The following is a 12943-nucleotide window of genomic DNA, read 5'->3' on the forward strand; positions in this document are numbered from 1 at the left end:
TATCATATATATATATATGATAATCAAATCTAGTTTTGATGGAAGAGGGAGAAATCCTAATGATTAAAACAGTCTAAATATAGAATGGGCTTCCTTAGGAGATAATCTTCAAGATGAGTTTAGATTAATTAGTGTTAGGGTAGGGAATATTATTCAGGCATAGGTAACCTTTGCTGTCCCTTATATCTCAGGATCTGTAATTCTATGATTATATGAAGAATTGTAAAATCATTAATGACAAGACCATCTCACAATAGTGCATAAAATTCTTTATTTAGAACAATAAAGTATATGTATATATAATGTAATTTCAAATTCAAACCAGTATAAAAAAAAAGAGTCAGGACATAAACCTATTTTAAAAAGTACACATACGGTATATACACATACACATCACATTTTACAAACTTCTTTGATTTAATTAACCTTCAGTCATAACAAACTATGCAGAGTAATGTTGACATACATTTACATTAGAACTCCAATCTAAAACAGAACCAACAATATACCTGTGCATCCATCGAAAAGGAATCAGGGTCCTTTTTTTCAAGCACACTCATTGCAAAATCATGGCAAGTGGATATTGTGTGCAATCCTACACTAATACTTGATAGTGTAGGAGACTAGGATTTTCTGATTGGGGAGATATTGTGAATCTTGCAGCTCATGAGTCAAATAAATGAAAATGGCACTGTGTTGTTAGATCTTCCATTCAACAGCTCCTGTGCTTAAAATAATAATAATAATAATAATGAAAGAGAAAGCAACCATAGTGTGTATGTACTTGGTGATAGTTATCAGAAATACACAAATATCTACATAATTATATAGATAGATATGCATTTTTGCTTAGTAAATATTTCAGGATCTCAGAAATGGACTTTTTACATGAATAATTGCTTGTAAAAGCCCTCATTGTGAAATTTAAATACACTTATTTGTCTCCTAGAACAAAGTATTACCAATTCTAATGAATATGTAATTCAATATTATAATAATGTTCCTTGGAGCACTCAAGCTAAAAAACTCATCTTTTCCTCCTCACACCTTCCATGGTACCTGGTACACAGATGTTTAAAAAGTGTTTATTGATTAATTGACTGATTCTAAGGGAAGTTTCAAGGTAGCACATTCTAAAATTATACTAAGGATGAGTTGACTTAAAAAAAATTCTCTCATTTCCCCATTTGAAAAAACAATAATAACAAATGGCCAGAAAAGTAATTTACCGATTGGTCTGTCTCAAATTGATTTTAAAATATCTTTTGGCATTTTGGATTTTATGTACACCCTACATTTTGGGCTCTTAGCTTTTTTAATAAAATAAAAATGTTGAAATGCATAATTTGGTGGGTTTCCAAATGTTAAACATGCATTAAAGCAACTCTTCCTGACTGCAGGATCTGAAATGTACTTGAATATCATGATGCATTTATAGGAGGTGATCCAAATTGTTCATTCAAGAAGAGTTGAAAAGCCATCACTTGTGTAAATAGTTATCCAATTTACCTTAGGTAAAGGTGAATCTTGCTTTGACTAATGGGCCCTGCTTACATTCTAAACAAAAACAAAAATGATTCTGGAAGATCAGCATTTTATATAAGGTCCAATACTGAATACTATACATGAAATTGTCATCTCTATTCTTCTTTCCTTGTTTTGTGCTAAAGACAAAGAAATGTGGAAGGACTAAATGTGCCAATAAAAAGAAATGTGGATGACACACCTTAACTAGAGAAATGTTATAGGGACAGCTGTGAATATGAAATGGATTTTTTTCCACTGCAGGTTTAAAATTAGATTGAATCTTGTTGATAAAATACATCACAAGAATCTTCCAAAATACTTTGATTTACTAGAAACAATCTAATCTTACCTAAAGGAAACTTTTTAAAATGACATTTTGCCCTATAGTATGGCATGACCACTGATTAGTTCAATAATCAAATGAACAGAAGTAAAAATGTTTCTGATATTTGAGATTGGCAGTGTATTAAAAAAAAAAGTGTACTTCAGTGTTCATTCTGGATCATTTGGATTTCACTGTCAAGAACCATTTAGTCATGGGGCTGATTTCTTTACAATCTAGATTTCTCAAAATAAGGTGCAAAGTTTTAAGGGTCATTTACGAAGATCTTCAGACCTTCTGAAGCTACTTCAAAAGACAATGTAATGATGGGATAAGAATGTAACAGGAAATCGCAAGGTGCTTTCCCAGACATAGATGCCAGCTAATTCCAATAATGCTGTGTGCTCTCTATTTGGTCAACTCTGAACTATAATAATGAAGCTATACATTTGCTCTACAGACAGACATGTCACAGCTTGTGCCCAACTAACTAGCATCAAACAATTATACTCAACATTGTTTTACTGTTAAATGTATCTAACTGTCTTCTAAAGCTTGGAGAATTGGGCAGTCCATACAGTATTGCCCAAACTGAAGATTCCAACCACCATAGAGACTTTCTGACATTTTGATACAAAGGAAGGAAAACAATGACTGTTTCATGCCTTTTCTGGGTCAAGAGGCCAGTTTGTCAGTGGCCAGTCTATGGGGATAATTCATCATTATACTGTTGCTCCAATCATCAGCTTGGAAGGATACACTTTTGGCTCCATTTATAGCTTTGTGGCACATTAAATCATTCTCTCTCTCTCTCTCTCTCTCTCTTTCTTACATACACACACACACACACACACACACACACACACACACACACACACACATCCAAGAGGAAAAAAAAACAGAATTAATTGTTCATTGGCTTTAATGAACTGTCTGCCTTTAGAAGATGGAACATATTATTAGAAAGTCTTCTCAAGACACTTAAAATCCTGGCTTAAAATTACTAAGGGTCCATATTATGAAGGGCTCCAGTATAGGGAGGTTGAATGGTTGATTTGATACTAGACTTGGAATCGGGGAAATCCTGAGTTCAAATTGCATCCCTGACACTTGCTGGCTGTGTGATGCTGGGGCAATTATTAACTTCTATGTAAAGGTGCAGATTTTGTTCTAAGAATCCCCAGTGCTGACTATCCTTTGCCCTTCTTAGCAACACTTGCCAAGTTTCTCCAAAATATGCCCTAGGCAGTCATGTGTTTTCTACAGCAAGCCAACATGCAAAACTAAATAAAGCTTTAAAGCAAAACAGAACAAAACAAAAAACCCTCTCAATTATACTCTTAATGAATAGTGCCAGATCTTAAATAAATGGATATTTTGAACATGACAAAGACTATGTTACCAGTAGCTAAGGTTTCTAGATTTCTTGCTCTTTTGCAAAGGCCAAGGTTTTGAAATCAATGTTTAGGGCTATGTTAGATACTGAATATTCTAAGCCACATCCATGTTCCTCCCATAGCTGCAGTTTTAAGTGGGATCTCCATACATTCAGCAGTTTCTCCTAAGCCTCTCTTTGTGTAAGGTTTCTAGAATATATGTATATAAAATGCTCTAATATATTTTGGAAACATATCTATACACACCATAGTGATTATCAAAAAAGGGCAGATATCACCAGGGGCACCAAATGTCTTCTTCAGGTTGGCCCTTCTGATATTCAGTGCTGAAAGCTTCTTCATATGATCACTCTTTCAGAGCTTCTCCATGTGGTGATAGTATCACCAGTCTAATTCAATATTAACTTCCCTGCATGGACAGCATGGACAGCCAACCATGTCAGATTATCCGGTAGGCTTTTTTTTTTTTTTTTTTTGAGATGGATAAATATGATATTCATTGGGCAGAGAAAAAGACTGGTTTCATGTCATGTTTTGTGGTCCAAAACATGAACCTAGGTTCTGTAAGACTAAAGGCTGGCATGCTACCTTCTGCATCACTCAGATTTCCCCTCTTCCCATAATAGAGTGTCTTTAAAACTCTGCTTTTATAGCTTCTCTTTCATTTTTTTATCTTCACAATCCAAGCTTGAGGCCATTTCTACAGACCAGGTTAAGCTGTGGGATGCAGATGGCAATTGAAGGATTAGAACATATGGATGTTTGGTAAACTACAGTTGCTGGAGGCATGCGGATGGTGCATGGAGTCCAGGGAATGCAGGTTCCTTTCCCGATATGAGTTACCAGTTCTAAATGAGACGGCAAATCCCCAAATTCTTAAAATAGAGTTTTGCTCCATGCATATTCTTCTTTGCAGATGATTAATTCAGCGCTGGTTTCACAGTAAGACACTTTGTCCCCATTTCTGAATCATCATTATGGAGTCATGGGTTGCAAGTACAGACAGAGACTGAGTCTGTCACTCCAGACAGAATATGAATTTGCTTAAAGCTGCTTCATTTATGAAGCAAACATAAAACTGTTACCCGCCTAGAGGAGAAGGAGGAAAGAGAGAAACATTGTAGTATTTCTGTTTTCTCCATTCTTTTCATTCTTGATTCAGAAGCAGTCAGAAAAATCTTTATCAAAGTTATTCTACAAGGTCAACAACCATTCTGGCTCTCAGTTTCTTCAAGAAGAGCTAAGCTAAGAAATATCTGAGGGTACCACAAAAAGTCTTATGCAGATAGACATAGACATAAAAGAAAGGGAGAGGAAAAAGAGTGAGGGAGTAAAAAATGTGTGTACACGGAAAGAAGAATAAAATATCTCTAAGAAAGAATGCCAGGAGATCATCAAATCAATTCCCTTAGATATTACTCAGAAGATGCCAAAGCTTGGAGGGATTACTTAACCTGATCTAGACAATATTTCTCCCTCTAAATCAATTCAATAAATATTCATACCCCCCCTTTATTTTTTTTTTTGCAAGGTACAGTGCCTTGAAATTCTAAGATTTAAAAAATTCTAAAATATAAAAAAGAGTGAGGAGGACAAGATTGCTAAGAAGTCATGGGATGAATTGAATATTGCCTTCAACATTTACTGCCCATTTGACAATGTTGTTGTTTAATCATTTCAGTCACATCCAATTCTTTATGACCCCTTTTTGGGATTTTCTTGGAAAAAATAATAGAGTAATTGGCCATTTCCTTCTCCTCAGCTCTTTTTATAGATGAGGAAATTAAAGCAAATTTACCCAGGGTCACACAACTAATTAGTGTCTGAAACCAAATTTGAACTCAGGTTTTCCTGACTACAGGCCTGGCACGCTAGGCATTGTACCACTTAAGCTATCTCCAACAATGACATTTGATCAGAATTAGATCTTGACTTAAAATTCAATACTTCTTTTACCGCACTATCTATATCTTCAAGTCTTGGACCAAAATAAGGGAAGAATGATTACTGGTTTAAGATTAGTACCTCTCAACAAAATCTCTGATAGAAAAATGTAGGTTTCATTTCTTCAGTCCCCAGAAACACCTAAGAAAAAGAGCTGTCTGAGGCAAAGAAATCTACTGAACCATATATGAGCCTACTGCAGCAGTAGCTGATCCAATATTTGTGGGGGTGGCGGTGGGAGGGAGGAGAGAGAAAATCAGATAGAGATTCTGATTAAGATTCTCTCCAAGTCCTGCACCATGGTAGGTTTGATTATGAGGCAGAATGCTTATATTTACTAAAGTGTGGAAATCACACTTCTTCAGAGTGGTTATGAAGTATAGAACATTGGGTTCATGTTTGACATTTTTCAACTCTGATTTAATGTATTTGTATTTCCTTGTCTACTACTCACTATGTGTTTGTAAAACTCCCAAGTCATTCTACAATAAGAATCTGTAATTTGAGTCAGAGAATGTGAGTTAAAATCCCACTTCTGCTACCTGTGTGACATTCTGGTTGATTGTGAGGATCAAATGAGATAAGATATGGAAAAAGCATTTCGCATCATACTTTGCACACAGCAAGCACAAATCATAGTTTGATTTATTTGGTTGACTGAACATATAGACTTAAGAAATTAATGGGAGGGGGTGAAGATATTGGTAATGCAATTGAACGTTAAAAGTATGTCACTCATTTCTTTTAGAGAGCTAGTTGTTAAGCTTTTACCAGCACACTCCTGACTAGTAGCACACTAACTCTAATTCTAATTCTAAGTGTTTATTCCTTCCCTCCTCTCTGTAATCAGGCTCAAAGCAACAGCATACTTCTTTGACCTTTGGTCATTCAGGTAGGCTCTGAATTTTCTTAGTTTTCATAGCTAAGAAAAGCTATGATATTAGTAATAGTGATGAGAGCTAACATTTCTATCCTCTTAGTGTTTACAAAGCTCTTTATACATTACTTCATTTGCAGACTTTTAAAAGGTTTTAGACTTTGGTAAGTAATTAGGTTACAATGTTACTATTTGGTAACAAGCTACCCAATCTTAAAATCCTACCATCTCTCCCTGACTTCTTAATTTATTACCTATTCCCAATCTAGGCTGAGCTAAGGGTTTCACAAAGGATGTCACTGGTTTCTATGGGTCTGACTTTTTGAATGAATATTAAATTAATATGGTTCTAGTCTCCCCATGGCGTAGGGGAATTGGGCTTGCTTTATTTTGATACCCAAGTTGTTAAATTTACTTAAAAATAGTCCAGCCATTTCCTAATGGGTTGCTTTACACTGTCAGAAATTCAAAAAGTCCTAAGTTTGAATCCTGTCTCACACATTTATTAGCTGTAGCAAGTCATTTGCCTCAGTTTCTTTAAAATAAGAATAACATCTCTTAACTTAAAAATTTGTTGTAAGGTTATAATGAGTTAAAATTTGTAAAATGCTTTGCAAACCTGGAAATGCTATATAAATGTTATTATTATTATTATTAAGCTAAATATGTAAGGGAAATAGTTGAGGAAGAAGTAGATTTTTAGGGGGAATAAAAAATTTGGAATTAGAGAGAATGGAAAGAAATCTTGGAGAATCGAAGACCCTTTACCCTCAAGTGGGCAGACTTTGATAGCAAAAGGAAGGAAGAAGATTGAATGTAAATTCAAAAGCCCTACGAGATCAAGAAAAATTGTTTTTAATTGTTTAATATTGCTCTTGCTATTAGAATATAAGTTCCTCAGAAGTTAAGAAGTACCTCTCCTGGTGACTGTCACATGCTTAAATGCTTGGTGATTGGTTTTCTTTTTTAAGATAAGAAGACTTAAGCATGTCGAGAACTAGATGAGAATAAGCTCATGAAAAAGATTCTACTCCACTATTAAGTGCCTGCTATGTATATGAATATGAAGCAGCTATAAAACAATTCATGGAAAGCTGTCCCTGAAGACAGCAATTACTGGGGTCAAATTCTTGTCTCTGACATAAACTGTGTGACCTTGGACATGTAAACTAAACTCTCAATGCTTTAGGCAACTCCCCAACATCATAAGTTACAAAATTCAGAACATACCTTCCTATATTCTATTGGATAAGGTTTAATTACAAACAAGGTTCTAGAGAATATGGGCAAGAACAAGACCCCAAACACAAATGGAAGATTTAACTTTAGAAGAGAGACATCTTTTCCCTCAGTCTAGAAGGAGACATGTAGTTGTCTACAAGATTACAGCGAATTGAATGCTGAACAGGTTTGATTATTTTTCTGTAAGAGAGAAAACTTATAAGAAGAGAATGGGCAAGGATGGCAACAATTTAAAATTCATTGTGTATATTATGGTGATTGTTCGGAAATCAACAGGAGGGAGAATAGACAAATAGATATGAAGTAAAAAAAGAGACAGAATTAATTGGTCACTGGCCAAGTCTGTAGCACTGTGTCTTCCTCCTATGGCACTCTGGGGCCTGGGAGGATGATCCGAGAAAATGGAAGGGAAATAAATAGCCTAAGAGTTAAATCAATCCAATTTCTCTCTATTCCTTGACCCCAGTGTTCCCTCAACCAGACTCACACATTACTCAGTTCCAATTAAAGTGGCCTCCCAGGCTTGCTGCCATCTTTGTGTCTCTGCACAAGCAGACCCCCATGCCTGGAATGCTACTCCCTCCTCACCTCCACCTTTTATAACCTCTCATTTCCTTCAAAATCCAGCTCTGCAGCCACCTCCCACACAAGGCCTTTCCTAATCTTTCTCCCTCCTGAAATTATTTTGTATTTACTTATCTATGTACATAGAGTCATAGATCAAAAACTAGAAAGGAAATTTAGAGGTCATTGAGTCCAAGCATTTTAAGCTCTTGAAGGGTGAAATGACTTGGCCATGGTGACAGAGCTACTTTGTAACAGAGTCAGAGATCCAAACTCCCATCCTGTGCTCCAAGCTCAGGGTTCTTTCCACAGCACTACACAAACTAGAACTTTGTAGCAATTCCCATTGCTTTGGTGTAGTGAGTACCTAAACAATGTCTATTGAATAGGATTGGGTTGTGGATCTGCCATCATTTTGTATTAAAAATGTTCTACATTATAATCGAGCATACTTGCTTTTATCAGGGAACACATACTACCTGGGAAGGGATCTTTTGACCACTGTAGCATCTGCATGGGAATCAACCACCTACCTATAAATTTATCATTCTCCAGCTTAGAGCTCTTATCTAGTTCCTAGTCCCTTAACTCTTAATGCTCTGTCTTTAGAGGTATTAATAAGAGAAGATGTAGCAATATTACTTATATAAAAACCAGCCATTAATCAAGTCTACATTTGCCTAATAGTCATGACTCCAAGCTCATAAGGAACAAATTAGACATGCATGACTCCAATAGGGAACAGCTTGAGTTTTAAAAATTATATTTAATTAAATCAAGGACCTTTTAAAATCCTGAATGTTAACATTAGTCAATGGGAGGGTAGATATTTTTTGTGTTAAGACTTTCATCTTGTCATGAAAAACTTACCGTTGTGCAAAAGTAACAGTGTTGATACAAGCAACAGTTACACTTCTTGAAACTCTCTCTCTTTTTCTTGCAACATACTGGGGGTAAAAAAAAACACACAATAGAAAATGCTTATTTGCTTTTGGCTGGAGATTCTGGAGAACACCATGAACTAATCATTGTGGAAGTTATTGTTTACTGTGGGCCTAAGCACAAAAGATTGCAAAATGCAGCAAGCTACAGTTTGCTCTGAGTCAAAACCCCGGTTTGCCATTCTGTTAATATTTACTGATCACCTACAATGGGATGCAGAGTAATCTGGTCACCTTGGGTAGGCAAAAGAGACAATATGCAATCCCTGTCCTAAAGGACATCTGGAAAGGCTGTGGTTGTGTGTGTGTGTGTGTGTGTGTGTGTGTGTGTGTGTGTACATTTCCCAGGTAGGGAAAACTTTCTTCATTAATGCAGATTGGCACATATTCTACAATTATATATTCTTAGGCACTGAATGACTTAACCAGGCAACACATGGAGTACAGTGGAGAGGCTAGCCTCCTCCCTTCCAGATCAGTTCTCCATTCATGCAGAGTGCCATTCTGCCTCACATATATAAAAATAAAAATTTCAATTATTCAAAAATGAAATGAAGAAAAAGGATGATTAGATTTGCACAGGGTTAACTGCAAAAGCCATCCTGGGGCAAATTCTGATTAAGGTCTTAGAACAGTAATTCTTAATCTTCTTGGTGTTACGAACCCTTTTGGCAGTCTTACAATACAACTTAGAATAATGTTTTTAAGTTTGTATGACAAAGTATACAGGATTTCAAAGGAAATTCATTAGTATTTCTATTATATAGTATATCTATTATACTATATTAATATATCTATTAGGAAATAGATATACATACACACATTTGAAATACATCACAGACTCTGAGGTTAAGAACTTTCATCTTCTTAAAAGACATGATAAGTTGTAAACTCCTTGAGGCAAGGTACTTTTTTCTTTGTGCCTCTGGTGCCTACCTCATTGATATGCACAAAAGGTAGCCATAAAATATATACTGAAGTGGATACTGAAAGATATAGATATATAGTTCAGTGCTCTATTCACTATACCAAGCTGCACATAATGATGATGATGATGATGATGATAGGCCAATGGGAGGGTTCTTGTTATGATTTCCTTCTTGTAAAAAACTTGTCATTGTATAAAAGTCACAGTTACATTTCTTGAAAGTCTCTTTTTCTTGCAACACACTGGGGAATGTATTATGCAATATAATGTAATAATATAGAAATATAATTCATGAGAATTGATAAAATATCTGTCTTATTAATTATATAAAATTCATTATACAATGAAGCATGTATGTATTCATATTATTAATAATAAAACTACAATACTATATTATAATTATAGCATTTATGATATCATAGTAGAATATTATATTATAGTATCCTATATTAATGATAGTTCATATTATTAATTATATTAATAATGTAACGAAACTAGTGTTCTCTAATAAAATTATCTATTACTATATTATTATATTAAAGTATCACATAATAATTATTGTCATTGTTATTATTAGAAATATAGAGCCATTTTTAAGTTCCTGAATAGGAAAGAGATATGCTCAAAGTGAGAATGAATTAGATTATTATGGAGAAGGCATACAGTAATGTAGGTTTGTGACAATGATTATTATGTACTAGGGTGGTGATTCAAGTCAAGGAAAAGCAGAAGCAGCAGTGAAAAACTTGGACATACAAAAGAGAAACAAAAGAGTCAAATATAACTCTTCTGAAGTTCTGAGATTATGTTTGAACTGTAGAAAGGAAGCTGATACACTCCAATAGCTGATAAGTTTCAAAGGCCAGGAAGCCAGCAACCTATGACTAAGTGAGAGGTCAAGTTGTAAATGTGAATTCAGAAAGATGGTAAATGAAACTATATGAGACAATGTGAATGAGGAAGAGGCCATGAACACACACAGTCAGAGGATTTGCAGAATAGCAATAATATGTACATTTGGTAAAATAAATTACCTAATCTCATTATCCTCTTCATTAATCTCTCTGTTGTCACCTTCCATTTTAAGAATCATTTGTTTTTTCTGAGAAAAGAACAATAAAATACAATCAAACAGAGATAATTTTAAAGGCTGGAAAGTTATAGAAGTAAATGGCATGTATCTTTCATGCTCTTAATTCCAATGATAATTTTTTTCATCATGAAACAACATTTTAAAAAATATTTGTTAAAATTAAGAAAAAATACTATATCATTGATTATTTTTAAGATTTATTTGTTTCTTCTGAGAAAAGAACAATAACAAATCATACAAAGATAGTTTTTAAAGGCTGGACAGTTACAAAATTACATGGCATATATTTTTCATACTCTTAATGCCAACAATACTCTTTTTTTCATCATATAATGACATTTCTTAAAGAATTATTTTAAAAAAGAAAAAATACTGTATTATTTTATTGATTCAGTATTTTTAGACTTATTTGGTTATTTCTGAGAAAAGAACAATAACACAATCAAACAGAAGTACTTTTAAAGGCTGGAAAGTTAAAGAAGTAAGAGACATATATCTTCCATGTTCTTAATTCCAATGATTCTTTTTCTATCATGTAACAATATATTTTTAAGATTTTAATTTAAAATTAAGGAAAAAATACGACATTATTGATTCAGTATTTTTAGAAACAAGGAGGCTGCATCAACATATTTAAAAATCTGATTAGGATTCAAATTAAAAGGTGTTTTGAAAACTGACAAAGAGCAACTTGTAATATATACCAAGAGATATACTAAGGGACGGAGAAACATCAATAAAAATAAATGGCATATAAAAAATTTCTATTTGACTTTGAAATATTATTTTAAAGCAAATATCTTTTGAAAATTCAATTCAGACATATTAGAAATATCCTTCATCTTCTAAGTATATACCAGGAGAAGACCTTTATAAATATGGCAGGTGGCAAAAGAGAAACTCACTTGAGTTTAAATATGTGTCACATAAAGAATGCAAGTAAGGAGCCACTAATTTAATTGGTAGATTCCATTTTGCACAAAATAGTGGCTGATTGGTTAAGCCTTTAATGAGATGACCATAAATAGTAAATCAGGGGATTCCTTACCTTCCAGTATAAGACTCCCAGAACAAAGCCAATTACAAGAGAAAAGAATGATGGCAACACAATGGCTACCCAATGCACACTTAAGGAACCTTGAGAACCTTGAGAAAATTCTGATGATTTCCCTGTAATATTAAAAAAATGCCATGTTAAAGACATATTGGAGACTGTTTCACCATGATGGAGGTAATTACTGATTTCCTTAGGATATTCTAATTTAATTATGTTTAAAGTTTTAAAGATGATTTTTCTATGAAGAAAACAAGAGGTTCAGGTTACCTACTCTTTACCCACACAAACTTGGGACATACAAACCATTATTGAACTTGGGATTCAGCATACAGGTGGTTATCACAGTCTTAGAAGTTAGAGACAGAAGGCACTTTAGAACCTATCTATTCTGAATCCATCAATTTATAGATGGGGAAAGTGATACCAGATAAGAGACTGGAACTTAACTACATTGGTGAGAAGCAGAGGCAAGATTTCAACCACTATTTACTGACGATCTAGTTGGGTTTGGATCTGCCTTGAAGCCTATTAGATTCTTCCATGGTATATTTTTGGTAGAAACTCAGTATTCTTGGAGAAATTTATATATCCATGGTGTAGGAATGCCTGCTGCTCATGAGAATCCTGGTGGTCTGGCACTCTGTTTGGCATCAATTCCCAATTGCTACTGAGTACAAAAGTAGTAATAAAAATAAATGACATTTATATAGCACTTGATATGTTATTCTAGTTGATTCTCACAACAACACAGTTTATTATTATTATCCCCATTTTACAGAGAAGGAAACCAAGGCAAGTAGAGGTTAAGAATATGCTCAAAGTCACATAGCTAATAAATAAATGTCTGAGGCAAGACTTGAACTCTCTTAAACCAAGTCTAGCATACCACTTAACTGTCTATGATAGAATTTAAATAGCATTTCATGATAAATATTAGCTCATTTTATCCTCAAAACAACCATGGAAGATAGGCTTTATTAGTATGCATTTTATAGGTGAAGAACCTGAGACAGATTTGCCCAGTATCATCCTGTTTATAAATATTCAGTTG

The 12943-nt window shown here is 34.2% G+C and overlaps 1 protein-coding gene across 1 annotated transcript in view; it reads right to left on the reverse strand.

Annotated features, from left to right (window-relative positions):
- Nucleotides 1–248: 248 nt before the first annotated feature.
- The window catches only part of KITLG (KIT ligand), a 120249-nt gene continuing 107554 nt past the window's right edge, over nt 249–12943 (reverse strand). The window contains exons 7-10 of the mRNA XM_051962657.1: nt 11884–12005; nt 10777–10844; nt 8744–8820; nt 249–4335 (exon numbers count right to left, since the gene is read on the reverse strand). Of these exons, the coding sequence (XP_051818617.1) occupies nt 8781–8820; nt 10777–10844; nt 11884–12005 (230 nt within the window). The 3' untranslated portion in view covers nt 249–4335; nt 8744–8780. The remainder of the gene's footprint in view (nt 4336–8743; nt 8821–10776; nt 10845–11883; nt 12006–12943) is intronic.

The sequence above is a fragment of the Antechinus flavipes genome, chromosome 5, assembly GCF_016432865.1.
Source record: "Antechinus flavipes isolate AdamAnt ecotype Samford, QLD, Australia chromosome 5, AdamAnt_v2, whole genome shotgun sequence".
Lineage (NCBI taxonomy): Eukaryota > Metazoa > Chordata > Mammalia > Dasyuromorphia > Dasyuridae > Antechinus > Antechinus flavipes.